At 37.3% G+C, this 16,648-nt stretch overlaps 1 protein-coding gene across 1 annotated transcript in view; it reads left to right on the plus strand.

Moving 5' to 3' along the window:
- itfg1 (integrin alpha FG-GAP repeat containing 1) overlaps positions 1 to 16,648 on the plus strand; it is a 114,005-nt gene that overhangs the window by 34,307 nt on the left and 63,050 nt on the right. The window contains exon 10 of the mRNA XM_033988909.2: positions 8,199 to 8,344. Within this exon, the coding sequence (XP_033844800.1) occupies positions 8,199 to 8,344 (146 nt within the window). The remainder of the gene's footprint in view (positions 1 to 8,198; positions 8,345 to 16,648) is intronic.

A 16,648-nucleotide genomic window follows, 5' to 3' on the forward strand; every position in this document is an offset into this window, starting at 1 on the left:
TGCTTAGAACTGGCTTCAAAATAAACACATTTCACACCATGAAATGCCATCATAATGATTATATGTTTTATATAAATATATAAATGAAAATATTGTCTTGTGTAGTTCCACTAATCCCCTGCTGATGTGGCATTCTCAAGCAGTTTATTTAACATGAGTAGGGCTGACCTCAAATGCAGCAGTTGGCAACAGGCCACATCCCCTGGAGTTTGGCAGGAAGGCCATGGACAATTGATTAGCTCTGAAAAGCTTGTTACTATTTTGTGGTTGCTAATGTTGATCCTACTCTATACCTTCTTCATGCTGATTCTTTAAGTGCATGGTTCTTTTTTTTATAATAGTCGCACCAATTTAATGCAAATGAAAGCCTCAGTACCTGATTATTTGATTCCATGTAGTTGAGCAAAATGTGTCGTTCCCCAGTACAGATATATTGTGCAAGCAATTCTTGAGGTCAAAATAAGTCCACTGTGGATCTAATTATAAAGCGTTTTATTATCAGAGTATCAGGAAGAGTGTAATTTGCATGCTTGTTGTTAGCTTGACTGTGACTGCAAAATTCCTCATTGGCCCTGAGAATTGTGCAAAGCACTTATAAAATCTTTGGGGTGAACAATTTGGATGTTCTGAATTCATAAGTTAAGTGAGGAATAACTTGGGACCAAACTGTTTAAAACAAACCAGTTCTTTTTTCATGTTTTAAAAGTACAGGACCTTTAATATCATACTAAAGCCAGATTTCTTTTTCTGTTGTTTCTGCAGGAGCATACATCTTGCGCATTTAGAATTTCTTTAATTGAATCTCTTTATTATGAACATGCAATAGCACAATGCTGTGGCTACCTCCAAGTCTCCCACTGTAGTGTGCAGAGACAGGAGAAGGGCGCACAGTGGGATCCAGGATGCCTCCTCAGGGTGATGCCGTCAGCCAGCCCCTCTCTGGTCAGACAGGTGACACAGACAGCAGGTACCACTGTCCCCCAACCTCCAGCTGAGACAAAAACATATGGTCCCAGTCACACGCTCCAAACAACTGGTCCAGGGGCAAACCATAGCCTCAGTATTAATGAAAAGATGTGCCTGGATATTTTGGATAAGGACTAGAAGAATAAATATAAACAAATTTCAGCCTAAAATCCTAATGCCATATAGATACTTAAATAAAAATTGCACTAGCTGGAGCGTTATAATAATATCACCCAGTTAAAGTTTATAGTTGCTCTTAATGTTCATTACTAGTATTTTCCATATATACTTCATTATGCATTTTCAATATGCATAGTTGCTGTGCAGGCAGGCATTGCCACATACCGTAATGGATGGCCATAATTTTAATTATGTTGACTAACAGCCAATAAGATCATCAAGCATATTAAGTACTAACGCCTCTGCACATTCATCTGTGGACATGTTGAAGTTTATGTTTCCATTTTTATATTGTTTTTTCTTGTAGCACTGTTCTCTCAACTTGAATCATAGTCAATTAGAGCAGTTCATAAATATCAACACATGTATAGCAGTTCATAAACAACATTATCAAATCAATAGAGCAGCGTATAAATGTAATATATTTAAATGTATTAAGTGCCCACAAATGGCACTGTATGATAGATGATAATACACAGATGAGGAGTATTACAAGATAATATCCCATTACTGAATATATATGTTTGTGTACCCAAAGTTAGGATAAAATCGCATTACATTCCATCTTTAATAGCAGTGGAACACTTGAGGCATTACTTTTATGGATTACATTTCAGTGAACGCTATCTGAAAGCAGACATTATAATTTATCTGTTCTAAATCACTTTCATAGCATAGTCCAGGCAGAATATCAAACCCATAGTTACATACAATTCTGTCCTGCGTTCATGGCTTTCTGTATCACTGTATTCCCTGCTTTGTCTGTGCAGAGCCTGATATGATGAGCATTACAGTCATTACCCCTCTTGTAATGGCTTTGGCGTATTCTATTTAGCCATTTTCTTGTCTCATCTCACGTTTTTCTCTGGACTCCCTCTGCTCTGTCCAGCACCTCCCCGCAACGGCCTATATACAACCTCAGTGCCTCCTCTGCCTCCACCGCAGGCCGCCCACATTTTAATTTCTTGGCCTAATGAAGCGGGAGCTCACTTCGCCAACTTGAATCAATGGGAGTCTGTGATAGTGGGCTGCTTTTTTATACTGAAGTCGTCAGAGAGGGGCCGGAGTTCTTTCTCCTTTCTGGGTTTATACTGGCTTATTTTGCAGTTGCACGAAAGAAATGCTTGAACAATAAATGCTTCGAAAAACAAGAGTTGCATCAACAATACCCAAAACAAGCAAATCTCAATAGTGCTGTTGTAGATCCCTGTTGGAAAATGTTGCCCTCTGCATTTGACCCACCCTTTACTGCTGCTGGGGCTGCAGTAAATCATGTAGTAACCAATCTAAAGACGATCTTAGCTTGAGGAGTTTTGATTATTGTTAACAAGTTATGACCATAGACACAAGATAAAGAAGTGGACTAAGGGAGTTTGACATCACCCATAGTGTTCAACTCCTCTCAAATGAAGCTCATTGAGACTAATACGGACAAATTTGGAGCGGTTTGGGCGCTTAGCAACCCTGTCAATCAAACCTGTTGTTAACACTAGCGGAAGCGACCGAGTGGAAAGAAGGCAGCTGATTTGTCTCTTATTAATTTTCATATCTTGTTCTGACTTACGGACACAATAGTGAAATAAAAATGCCAGAATCATGTAGAGCCGGTCAATATGAACATTTTAAGACCAAAATGACGACCCTTACAGCAGCAGTTACGGATAGACGGGTGAGGCCAGAGTCGATGGGCCCGGGAAGCATGCCCATGATCACTTCATATTTGGAACGCAGCAGCTAGACGGTTAGCTATGTCCATTTATATATACAGTCTATGGTTGTGACAGAACTTGACATAATGAACAAATTGTTTATTAAGAATTATTCAGGCTTAGTAACTTCTTAATGCCCTAAACCTAATTCCTAACACTAACTCCTAACCCCTTCATTAAGTAGATACTGAGTCAGAATCATTCTTAATAAACCACTGATAAATTGTGGCTTAAGTCAATTAAATTTCTACATAATGTGTTAAAGTTTTTAGGTGTGTTTATGATAAAGTGCAAGTAAAATTTTGCGACAATCCTGGAAGCACCGTAAGATAAGCATCCCGGTGAAAGAAAAAGGGCTTCTTGTTCCTCTTGTATTGTCATCATTGAGTAAAACATTACATATATGATTAAGGATGTTGGCAACACACAGAGTATTAAAGCAGGGAAAACAATCATCTCTGTGTAATACAACCAAGGTGAGCTTAATGAAATAGCCCACATATGTACGTCCATGTCTTCTTTGCCACCTTTTAAAGAGCCATTTGTATGCAGCTGCCTTCCTCCCACAGTATCGGATTACCTTGCTCTCTAAAATCTCATCATTGTCTCCATCTCCATTAACTGGGCCATTTAGATCTTTGCACAAACACAACCTCCCACACGCTTAGTTCAGTGTTAATATGTTGACATTTGAACTACGCTATGTCTCCATCGGGTTGTTTAGTCGGTGTTTTACTAAGAGGACACAAGGGCTCGGCATAATCTGAAAAGACACACACTTGACATTACTCAAATATCCAACTATATTTAGTGATTAAATGTCAGAACTTCCGCCGGCGCACAGGGTGGATCTGCTTGTACGTGATTTATTTGAGGAGCCTTCTGTCATTCAGTTCCGTTTAGATTAAAAAAGCTTTAATATCTTCACTGCGCTCGTAAGGAATTCCCCACACAATGGTTCGGACCAATAAAGGCAAATCACATGGGAATAACGGCTTTATCCTCCTTTACATTATCTCCCTCTTTGGTTTGATTAATGACCATGGGTCTTAACCAACACTGTTATGGAAGTGTCTACAATACCCAGCCATATGTTCATTTTAATGTTAAGGAATGTGAGTTTGATTGCATGATAAAGACGACCAGAATATTTTTTGAGTTTTTGTTTTTTTCTTTTTTGCATTGAGTGGCAGGTTCATTTGACTAGTGAATGATTTATAGTTTATAGTTTGTCATACCATTTTGTGCCAACCCCACAACAAGTAACTGCTTTTATTCACCAAATGTCACTGTTCTACATATAGCATTAAATTTGGATTTATGTTGTACTATTCAGTTTCTATAAGAGCTTTTACCTATACTGTATTTCGTTCCCATTTACCCATTCAAAGCTGCATTAAGAGTGATTCATGCAAATCTTTAAAAAATTGGCACATAAATGGGCACAGTGGGAAATCAATGCTGCAGTTTTCAACTGTCTCATTTCTTTTATTACGTTGCTTTAGGTGAATATTATCTTTCTATCTATTATTATTATTTTGTCTGGTACAGTCGCCCACCAGCTTTGGCAGCAGTGGCTAGTTTTACGTCACTTGGCAAAATGAACAGCAAATTACCTCCATCACTGAATTAATATGATTGATAGGATGATTTTCTTCACATCAAACAGCCGTTGATCTCCATCCAAAATGTGCTTTTCACTTAGTGGCCAAAGTCTTGTTTCTCAAGTTCAACAAATTAGTCTTGTATTGAACCATTAAACACCCACAAAACCTATATTATGTATAAAGGTAGTGTTGTGTGTGTTTATTTTTGATATTCCTCTTCCTTATCGCTCTCTCCATCTCTAATCAGCGTTGGAGAAGAGGAAGCAGGCCGCACACTGATTGCCTGAGGGCCCGCACCAGCACAGTAGTCCGCTGATAAATCTGGGGCCAGCAAAAGGCTCAGTTGGTCCCCAGAGAGAATGTCATGGCAGAGCAGGGGCCAAAGGACTTCAGCGCAAAGATTACTCACAAGTGTATTCATTTGCCTCGTCGAGCAAACCAAAAAAAAAACAAATAACCACAATCTGGACTGGAATCATTTAAAACCCGCTTTTATTGGGTACCTATGGGACTGTGCGAGTGTAGTGTTATTTCACCCATGTCTGCCATCGTGTTCACGGGCCACAAATTGCCAGGCAGCAGCCTCTCTGGTCCTTTCACACTGGCAGTATATGGCAGCCATTTCCAGCCTCCCCATCTACTCAGAGTGGCAGTAATGATAGTCGAGGCATATACCCATGTGGCAGAAATCACACCACTACAGTTCCACAATATGACCATGAACTGGCTTTGTGGCAGTGAAGTATAGGCCAGTTTATCATTTTGATCCAATAGTCATCAAATTAAATAAAATGTATTCCAGGGCCATTTTGTTTTGCTTGTAGTTCTAACAGTGTACTCATTTGGATCAGAAAAAGTTATATTTTCTTTTACTTTTTTTAAACACATTTGACACATTGAGTGTCACTAAAGATGTATGCGCCATTTTCACACCAGATTTTTCTTGTGAGATGACTCAATAAATTTTGTTTTGAATCATATTATTGACATTTATGTAACCAGGAAAATCCCGCTGAGAATAATATTTTTTTTCAAAGGAGTCCTGGCTCCAGAGGGAAACCTATTACTGGGTTTCAGATGACATCACTACATTTTACAAGCCAATAATATTTAATACAGATGGGGGCAGCTAAAATTAATATTGTTTGAATATTATGTGAATTTATATTTAAATTTAAAAAGGGACCATGTACAATTAGAGAGTGCTAAATGCTGCGCCATTGTGCCGTCCTCTTAAAGTTTTGACTCAGTGTTTGTTTTTGTTTGTTTTCTCCAATTAGACCACACATTCAAATGGTCACAATACATTTACAATATAAACCGTCCCAAAAATGACCACTATTCAAACCAACTGCAGGTCAAGTCAGAGCCACCGACTTAACTTCTTTGTAATTCTTGCAGCAGCCAGTTTCATGGCAGTTGCATGGGCTGAATCGCTACTTGACCCAAATATTGAAGTGCACACTAAAACTAATGCCTTCTACAATGTTAGCCTGTGCAGATGTGCCAGCATAAGTTCATAGCTTCACATTGAGATCTTCTGCTTAACAGTTTGTATTATGATGTTTAGACAGCATAAGCTCAACATTTCCAGGCTTAAGGCTGAAACAGAAAATACACTGGTAAAGAATGTGGCAGTTTTGTGCACACTTTCTCTTTTTCTATGGTTTGTGGAATGACTTAATACTAGCCCAATCAAATTCCACATTTACTAGTAGCACAACAGTATGACAACCATTAGTGAAGTGACAAAGAAATATTCAGTTGTTAATATCATAATAATATCATATTATTTTTGGCAGGCGAGCGTTAGTCATTTGGATGGACATCTGTACCTGCATGTGTCAACAGAAAGTGCACAGCTGGTGTGAAAGAAAAGCTTGTGTGATACATTTTGGGTCAATTGGTAATAGGCTGTGGCTGACTTTGCCAGACATGTTGCTAGTATTAAGAGCCATTAGTGGCAGCCGTGTCTCTGGTGACTCTTTGCTGCACCTGCTCGCTGTGTTTAACATTCATGAATAGTTTAAACAGCCAGCATCTGGCCCCAGGGCTCACACTCTTGTATATAAATGAGAGCAGCAAACTGGGCATTTAGCGTTGTGTGGAGATAGAGGGGCAAAGGGGTGACATGACCTGTTGTTGAAATGTTTTGCTGCTTTTTATTGCAACAGGTCCTTGTGGCAAACATAGATTTACGTTTTTAATTAGTTTTTCTGTTAACTTTATATCTTGCTAATGCTTTCAGTATATTTGTGAGGATAGTTCTATTTTCGATTGGGCATTTTCGCTTGATTGTCCTTCAATGGGGATTATGTTAATAGAATGTGAAATGCATTAAAGTGAGAAAGAAGTGTTAATCTGTGTGCCACTAGAAGGCTCTTCCATGCTTTTCACACTAAAAGAGATGTGAGATTCGGGCTAGGGAGCCCTAATGGAACCGTTTTAAAAGTGCTCACAGCCTGGATCCATTAAACAGTTGCTAAAGTGCTGTGACTTGACTATAATGTTGGCTATCTTTCTGCGATCAAGTCAAATGTACCCTGGTTTTTACCATGCTAGAAGAAGTCATGGCTGATTCTTTAAAATGGTACTGGCGAACATAACTTACATATATGTGTATGTAAAAATGGCTTGAAACTAAATTGTATAACTGCATCGTAATCATAAGCAATGCAAATGGTAACACTGTTGAATAATCCTAATAATGTATGTGGCAAGGTTAAAAATATGACTGATGCGTTTTATTTTAATTGAATTGCATAATATGTATTAGAATTTTCTCCACAAGTAAGTAACAGTAAGCTATTTATATATTTTTTGGATCAGTAGTATTTCGAAAGATGTTTGCTTCAGTCAGAGGTCTATTCGAACAATGGAACAATAATGCTATTTGTTGTGGACCATTGCAATGACAAATGGAATAAAAGAGCTCAGAATTAGGTTTCCATTGATGTAATCCGTCATGAAATATATATTATCTTGCATTAGGAAAAAATGTCTGAACACAAAGGGTCACATGGGCTGAAAAAAATAGAAGAACAAAGATACCACAATGATAATTGCTTAACCCACTGCTCTACTAATACTGGCAATCTGTACTATTTGTATTTAAAGCTACCGTCTGATAGTGTGTCAGCTTTGGTCTGACAAAAATAGACCAAAGACCACACCAATTATTACTTGGTTTGGTGGGATAGTACCTGCAGTAAATATTTATTGTAATGTCAAAAATACAGGAAGTAGCACTGAGTTCTAAAACTGAATCCCTTTACCTATGTCATCAACACAGAAAATTCCAGCCAAAAGCAGGGACAATTTACACACACGGGACCATTTGTCTGACAGTTTAAATCTCCATTTAACAAAATAAATCTGTTGTCATTTGTTTTTATTATTCTAATTATAACTATTGTGCAATTTAGACAAGTTTTGGCCCTTGTTAACATGATGGTTGCTAAAGCTAACAGTTTTGGAATTATCTCTATGGAAGTCACATCCGCTGGCCTTGTCCAACCCGGAAGTAAAATTATGAACACCACCAAAATTTAGAACTAGAAAAAACAGGCAAGATTTTTAGTAAGATCTTAAATATAATTATGTTAACTATACTGAAATTAGTAGTCTAACCTGTCATATGGACTTCAAGTATGCAATCAAAAAGATAATACCTCTTCAGTTGTTGGCAATAGCACCCCAGTTCTAACTCTATCCTTTCTATTGATTTGTGTTGCAGTGGGTCCAAGTGCTGTCAGATTTCCAGCACCGCGGCACAGTTTGGAGCTTTGTGCCAGAGCAGCATGGTCTAGCCCTGCACCTCGGGGACTACAACCTGGATGGTTTCCCTGATGCCCTGGTGGTCATGCGCAACACCACTGGAAGGTAGCACACGCACAAACTCTCCCATCTAAAGCTCTTCATCTCCAGGCTTTGCAGACTGGACCTGTTTGTCACTTCTGATTTATCGCACCAAAAAAACAAAACACACATACTGTAGGCCGTGCCTCCAACCTCATCAGTCATTTTTATGGGACTTTATATTTGATAAAGTCCAATAAATTAATGAGATATTGGAGAAATTACTGGGCTAATCCTTATTTGGCAGAAATAGTCTTTGGATTCTTGTCAAGCAGGCCCCCAAATCTCACTGCTCTAACTAATCAATTCAGTCCAACGGCTCACTTCTCGAGTTCAGAGGCACACTGCTGTTGCTGCCTCGAGCGCTTTAGCTGGGTTTATGGGTTCATACAAACAACATTTTCAGGAAAAATATACTCCTACACAAGTGCAACACATGGATTTACCAAACTCGTGAGGAAAACACTGCCTCTGCAATTACCTCTTTTCCCTGGCCAATAATACTACTGCTATTATATACATCATAAAAGCGTTATCACTGCAAGTATTACTTTTCTTCTACCAAATCCTAACTAAAATGATTTTGCTAATGTTATTAAGATATAAATAAATACTATAAAATATTCCCAACCAAAATATCAATAAATGTAAATGCACTTTTTGCAATGACCACCTCTACTTCTACTTCGCAAAAGAAAAATTCAAATCTGTCAACTGCACTGTGTGGCTTCTGTACTTCTTCAGAAATGAAGAAGCCGCTTGGATGAGCATCAAAAACGTCTTCACTCTAAAAACCTTTCTTCTGTTGGATTAGATTTTTTACTTTTGCTATGGATCTCTGAGAACTTTTTAAAATGTGCATTTTCCAAAATACATAAAACATTTTTTAAGTACTACATTTCTGACATGCCACCTTTGCTGCTAACTAAAAATGATGGATGTTTCTTAAATGACATGATTTTTTAATATGAATTCCCTTCATTTACCCCCTTCATTTACCCAAGGGCAAGTGAATTATCCTAGGGTTCTTTTAAAAATACCACAATTTTGTATTCATATTGACATCATGTTCCAAATTGTTTAAATGTTACAAATACCAGAGGACATTTCATTGAATTTTCCTATTATACTTATTCTGTCAGTAAAAATTAAAGCAAGATTTATGAATGTTTCTAAGATGTTGGTCTAGTTTTGTTCTTGTTTGTGTGGATTATGCACCATGCAATTTGTTGTTTGAGCAGAAAAAGCAATCAAATTGATTTGACCTTAATAGTTCATGTTGGTGTAAATGGCTTATGTGAATAAGCAACAATCTTTCTCCTTTAAAGACGCCACATGGGGATATAGTCATTAAGTTGCCGTGAATATATCAACATGTTTGCACGCTATAAAGCAAGTCTCCATTACAGTCCATAATCTGTTTTTCATGGAAACTTGAATCATTGAATAGTCAGCTCCAATGGTAGTAGAACCTTGCCGTATTTACAATAGCTAATGTACTCTAGTATTTAATTTGAAACTTTTATATTTATTTGCACAGTTATCATAGTTTATAGTCATATATAAATTAATTACCAAGCAGGTGACTAGTGCATGTCCACGAGGAGACAGCAAAGGTGAGTGTGTTTTTAAACCTACAGAGATAGCTGGAGATAAGGCCGTCCGTTAAAATCTCCACACTATTACTGCGGACACACTGGCTGGGGACGTGAATGTGTTTATTAAAGAACCAATGTGGATTATCTGTCCTCAGAGATAGAGATAAGATGGGAGAAGATTGCACTGATTGTCTATGCATACTGATGGGTGAGGTGCCATCTTGTGTTGCCAGTTCTATAGGTGTTATAGGTGTAAAATACTGGCAGCTTTGAAGATTTTGGTGTCTTACAGTCAAAACTCATCCTTAATTGAGGTATGAGCAGCGAATAGTTGCAAATAGTTTCATCTTTATTCGCTCTTTATTTTAAGCTTGAGTTATTTTAATCCAAGGTGGGATCAAGAAGGTCATACAATCCGATCCTAGAAGAGACGTGGAGCAACCCTTTCTTCAGAGAATAGATGCTAAGACGAGAGATAGACAGGGGCTAAAAGATGAAAGAAGACTGTGTAATGAAATGGAGAGATGCTTTAAAGGTTACTAAAATGGTCAAATAAGTGGATCTCTTGCTTGCAGTTTAGCCATGTTATGAAGTTCATTCAAGGTTCGGAGCACAGCAGGACACAATAACCGTTATCAAAATGGATGATTCTTTTATTTAATTCATGTATTTACTCATTTGTTTACTTTATAAACATTACATCATAAAGAATATTGTAAGATAAATATAGGCCTTCAATTTTTAGTCATTTAAGTTAAAGTTGATTTTTACTGTCATAAAAACACGAAAAACAGAGCTACCTTATGCATTCCTAGCATCCTAAGTATTCACCCCAAAAAGCATTGTCACAACGGTGAGTAACAACTAGCATGCTAACGTGCACTTCCTGATTCTCAGATGACAAAATACAGGTAAATTGTTAATTGTTAAATTCTCTTGCTCAAAAACATAACTTTTTGCACCAGCTCAGTCAGAAAACGGAAGCTCCATCTGCCAGTTTAGTGGGCACCCGCTTGCATTACTGTTACCCTATTCATTATTTACCCAGTGAAGACCATTAGATATAGCACATTAGGAGATGCAGTTAACTTCAGTAATAGTCACCTGAAGTGCAAATTTGGCATTTCTTTCTTTGTGAAACAGATAAGTAATGCAATTGTGTCGAGCTGAGTTTGTGTAGCGTTTAGTCAGAGCCTTTATTTAATGCATCTTGTTGACTTAGCTGCTTTGGTTTCTGCAGCTCCGTGCTGTCTGTCCTGCAGCTTGTGTCTTTGATTTTCTCTGGAACCAAATGGCCCCCGCTAAGCAAATGTTAGCACAGCCCTCATCTAAGCCATTTTAACTGCTACGCTTTTGTTCTTTATTTTTGTCTTCATCTTTACGAATTCTTATTTATAGCTGCTTTTAGTGCTTGCCTTTTTGCCCCAATCAGCCTCAAACTCCAGAGATACATGGACAAAGAATCACATTTATTGAGTGGAATCAATGAGCAGACACAAGTGGGCAGAATAAATGGAGGAAAGGGAAAAGATGCCTTGTAAAGCTTGTACATCTTTTGTGATTGCCCTACTTCCCTACTCCTTATGAGTCCTCGTCACAGCCCAGAATAGCGCACAGCTGCACCACACAGCTGTATTTCTGTCACCTCCTCTTCCTTTTACTACCTCAGTCACAGGAGCAGGGATTCTTAAATTAAAATTTGCACAACATATGTCCCACAGCTACTAAGAACAGTTAGGTTTTTATTTATGTTAAACCCGATGACCAATGTTCGAGTTTAATCATTTGTCTAGTACACAAACTCAGAATGTATGCACATGTCTTAAGTCTTTTTTTTTTTTTTCATTTACATTGTCGTAAAAAAAATAAATAAAATAAAATTACTTTAAATTAATATTCCTTAAACAGTGTATTCATTTTGCCTTTTTTCATCATTGTACTGAACTTGGATCCAGTACATAGACTGTATATAGAAATGAACATAGCTAAACTGCTAGCCGCCGTGTTCCAGACAGGAAGTGAGCATGGGCACTTCCTGCTCTATTGACGCTCTCTCAAGTTCACCGTAACTGCTCCAGTGAGCCTCATCATTTTGGTCTTAAAATGTTACATTATCCTTATGTTTTTATATCACTATAGTGTCAGTAAATCAAAATATTAACCATAATAACAGTAAAATCAGGCGCTTTCTTTCCCCGAGGTTTCTCCCACTAGCATTAGTAATAGGTTTGACTGCATTGCTAAGCGCCCGCTCTCTGCTAAACCAGTGGTGCAGACAGGAAGGGGTGTTCATCAGCTTCGCTCCGGATTGTCTCTTTGGTTGCTTTGATACTTGCGGTTGGAATTCCTAATATTCAACTTAACTTCAAATAGTATCAATTGTCATTTGTGGCATGATTGATTGCTACTGTGATTGTACATGCTACTTCTAGTACTTACATTTGAACTTGATTTGAAATGGCAACCACAAAAAACTCTGCCTTTAAGATCTTCCCACTAGAAAACTATAAACACAGATCCCAAACTACATAATGATATACTGATGTAGGAGTGTAGAAATGTAGTGTACTGTGTTTGAAATCTCCCATGACACATTATAGCTGTTGCCCTGTCTGCTTCTTGTTGGTCCTCTTTTCTTTGCTCTCCTTTTTTTCCTGTGCAGCAGCAACGTCCAAAGATCTTTATTGCATCTGTTATTGTATCTAGTAAGAGTTTGTCAGCCATAGATTTTATATTTACAAGATATTTATTTACTACGTGAATGCATCCAAGCAGAAGCAAAATAAGCAATCATTGGTCAAAGCTCATTAATGTCTTTTAATTATATATGCGTCACAATTAGTCTATGTTTAAACATTGAGTAGTTTAGGAATCATGGCGCATTTGTACAATAACAGCTAGATGTTCAGACATTTTAAGCTAACATTTTTTTTGTGCAGGTAAAGCATTTGGTTATATTTTCCAACCACAATGAAAGTGTGCAGCAGTAAATTAATTAAGATGGTTATCAATTGAATTGGGTTTTTAGGGAGCTATAATTGAAGTCTGGGAAAATCAAAGGAGGCAATTAGCAGCTGTTTGTAATGCATTGTTCATCTGAAAGCATGCTTTTTATTTCTTCATTTAAGGAAACCAAATAACATGTTGATATGAATTATGTTTGAAATCACAGGCCTTCTCTATCCATATTTTGATACTAGCACTTTTTAACAACAAAAGATACACTTAGGAAAGTTTTATTTGTTATATTTGGCCAAATTATGTAATGCTTGGTAATGCAGATAGATGCTGTTTTGATTTGATTTATTCATTTTCTGTATATAATTCATTATATAATAGAATATGGTAGATAATTCTCAAAAATCCTCAAGGGACTTAATAACCTCCATACAAATGCATAAGGCTCTAATCAAACTGTCCAAAATTATTTGTATTTTGGCATTGCAAGATGATATGAGATGTGATAATTGCTGCCCTCAAGCATTACATGGGTTTTATAATGATCACAACATGGGACCATTGCCATAGCAATTAACAAGTTAAAACAAAATATTGTATCTTTTGAATGGAATAAAGTCCTCAAAATGTTACATATAACAGGAAACTGAAACCATGAACACCTTTGAACTATCTTTGTTGTCATAGGCAAGATAAGGCAAGGCAAGTTTATTTGTATAACACATACTCATACATAGCCATATATATTATTATTTGTGGTTGTATGTTGTTTGAGGTCAATGTGTGTCTTTGGACTAGGTCTAGATTACATACTCTCCATATAATCCTATTGTGGCAAGCCTTCCTTTGTTTTGTGTGTTTTAAGAAGCTTTTTTCTTGTGTTAGATGGCATATGTCACTTGATTGTAAGTGCAGAAGCGTTTTAGCCTATACCGATCCGCCTATAGACTTCTGCCTGTACTTTGTAGCAGTGTTTATATGCATCTAATTCTGTGTGTGAACCGTAACTCTTAACAGCATCGGATTACCCTCCACAGTAATCATGATTTTACCCACTCTACTATATCACATCCATGCACTGATTAAAAGGCCAGGGGTTGGGATTGGATGTGTGATGAACCACCAGCGACTTAGATGCAATTACATGTATGTATAAGCCTGTCTAATGTGTGCAGCCACATGCCTTCCTCCAGCAATTAAAGACAAGAGGGAGATCAGTGGTTTTTCAGATTATCAAATCCTATGGTCTTTTGAGGACACAAGATTTACATGGACCTAAAGACACCATTTTGAACTATATTTGACTGTACTTACAAAGGAAAAAAAAGAAAACTGAAATTACTGATTTTACTGTGGAAGTTTATGAAGCGAGTCAATGGGAAATGCAGCATTGTAGTTTGAAAATCTAGTATCGTGCTACAATATCAATACAATACCCTTCCATCATAGACATAATCTAATAGAGACATAATCTATTGCATTTGATGTTTTCTGTTTACTTCTGTCTTGTTGTGAACTTGCAGTAAATGGCAGTGATCGTATTTTTACACTTAGTTGTCAGTCCCATCAGAAAGTCTTCAAACTGACAGCTGTGATTGTGCATGGGTCAGTGAGCATCAGCATATACTAGGCAGTGTCTAGCCTGCTTTTTTGACAGAACCTCTGCAAATGTGACACACTTATCAGTTCTGATGTCCTCCATTTCCATCGCCACTGGAGTATTTCCAGCTGTTTCCTTTGGTCTAAAATAATTAGTTAATTTCATGCTTTTCTCATATGTTAAACCTCAAGATTTGAGCTTCCTTTAGGGCACAATGCTATGAGATTTTATCCTTAAAATATAGATTACAATCTGCAAAATTTATACTTAATAGATTTTATATAATACCAGTGTAGCAAGGTTAGATCAAGGTCCTAAGTTCTGGGTCATATTTCTTTATTATTCTTACGAGACTCATCTTGACTCGCTTCCAAAATTTGCTTGCTGCTTTAGTTTCATGTTTTCATATTTTGCAAGCTATTTTGTATATTTTACTCCAGAAATGGCTTTGTGAAAATGGTAAATGAAAATGATCAAAAGAAAATGAGTAATAAATACAATATTTTCTGAACTTTGAATACCATTACCATACTCAAATCGTTAATACTTATTGCATGATGTACGGTAGTCTAAACAGGATCTTCATAGTTTCTCGTATTGTTTATAGTGCATCTGATGTTATCGTCATGGTAAAACATAATTCTTCACTAAGCTGACATAAGGACTGTTTTGGGAGTGTGCTGTTATATTGAGGTAGGTGGGGGTATGTGTACTTCCGGCAGAAAGTAGAGAGTAGCTTGGTCATCTGACAGAACATAACTGCCGCTCTGTGATTGTTAGATTAGATGTGGGAGAAATAGCATTGTATTCTCCGTATCAAATTATTGTGTAAGTGCAGAATCATGAAGGTCAAGTCCACAATGTTGTTGTCGAACGTACTAATACCAGGACACTAATCGATGCTAGAATTTTATTCTTTGGAACAAACATCAATAGATAGAAAAAAAAATCACAAATAGGAAACATTTGACCTTCCATGAACACCTTTCGAAAGGTTTTTAACTTCAAAATTAGTTAACCTAAAAAAATCCTGGCCAGCAAGATGAATTCTTGCGAAACTCTCACAAACTCATAAGACTCCATCTGGCTCAACTCCAACTGTTGCGATACGGCCAGAGCCACCATTCAAATATTCATCATGACGTTCCACTTTTTCCCGATTGCTACCAGTGAGAGCCATTCCACACTGATGTGTATAAGTCAGTTCAAAGCAATATACAAATCAATCTGGCATTATGCAAGGTTGTGTGAGACTACATGGACATTTGCCTAATACTGTGGATAAATGTGTTTATTATAATTTTGGTATCAATCATTATTGAGGATGAAGCCTTTTACTTAGTACAGAACACACACAGCCTATCAACTACATTCAAAACCAGAAAATGTCTGTATCAAAGGTGTTTGTTTTATGCAGTCTATGTAGATGCATCTAGGCTAGTCCAATGCTTTGGTAGCATGTTATGTTTCTGTGTGTCCCCAGCATCAACGTCCTCAAATGCAAAAGGCATCCAAATATAGACGGCTAACTAGAGGTGTCCAGCTAGTTTAACACAATTTTGATGCCAAGGTTTGAACGTAGCATTAGTAGAACACTTTGGCTGCAACATTTCATTTTCCACTCACCACTGCTGATTTTTGACATAAGTCTAAATTGACAGATCTTTATTCCAGATTCCCTTCCAGACCATGGACTGACTAGCCACCTGCCTGAGCATTCTTTGCATTGAAGATCATGGAAGAGCAATGTGCACATCCCTGCACATGGTTTCTCTACCACTTTCATTTTTCTCCCGTTTGTACATCAAAGCCTTCCTTAAATGTCACCAGAGATGCTCCCTCCCAAGGAAACCCACAATTGCTTTAGCACAAGGATAATAGCCCCTTCTCGGCTTACCCATTTAGCCTGCAAATTAATTAAATCTTTCTTATTAAGGTTTTAGAAATCTCTAGAGCATTGAGCATAAAGGTTTGTGTGTGTGTGTATATATATATATATGTATTGCAGAGGAGATGGTATTAGCAGAATATTGTTTGTGCTGGCAATTACATCGGTAAGGTTTAATTAGGATTTTAGGATTGAAAGAAAATCTCCCAGACTGTAGTTTTTAAGCTTGGTATTTTGGTCGAATAGCTGCTCGTGTTGTGGCCTAAATCAAAACTCTTTAGTCG

The sequence above is a fragment of the Periophthalmus magnuspinnatus genome, chromosome 3 (assembly GCF_009829125.3).
Source record: "Periophthalmus magnuspinnatus isolate fPerMag1 chromosome 3, fPerMag1.2.pri, whole genome shotgun sequence".
In the NCBI taxonomy this organism is placed as follows: Eukaryota; Metazoa; Chordata; class Actinopteri; order Gobiiformes; family Gobiidae; genus Periophthalmus; species Periophthalmus magnuspinnatus.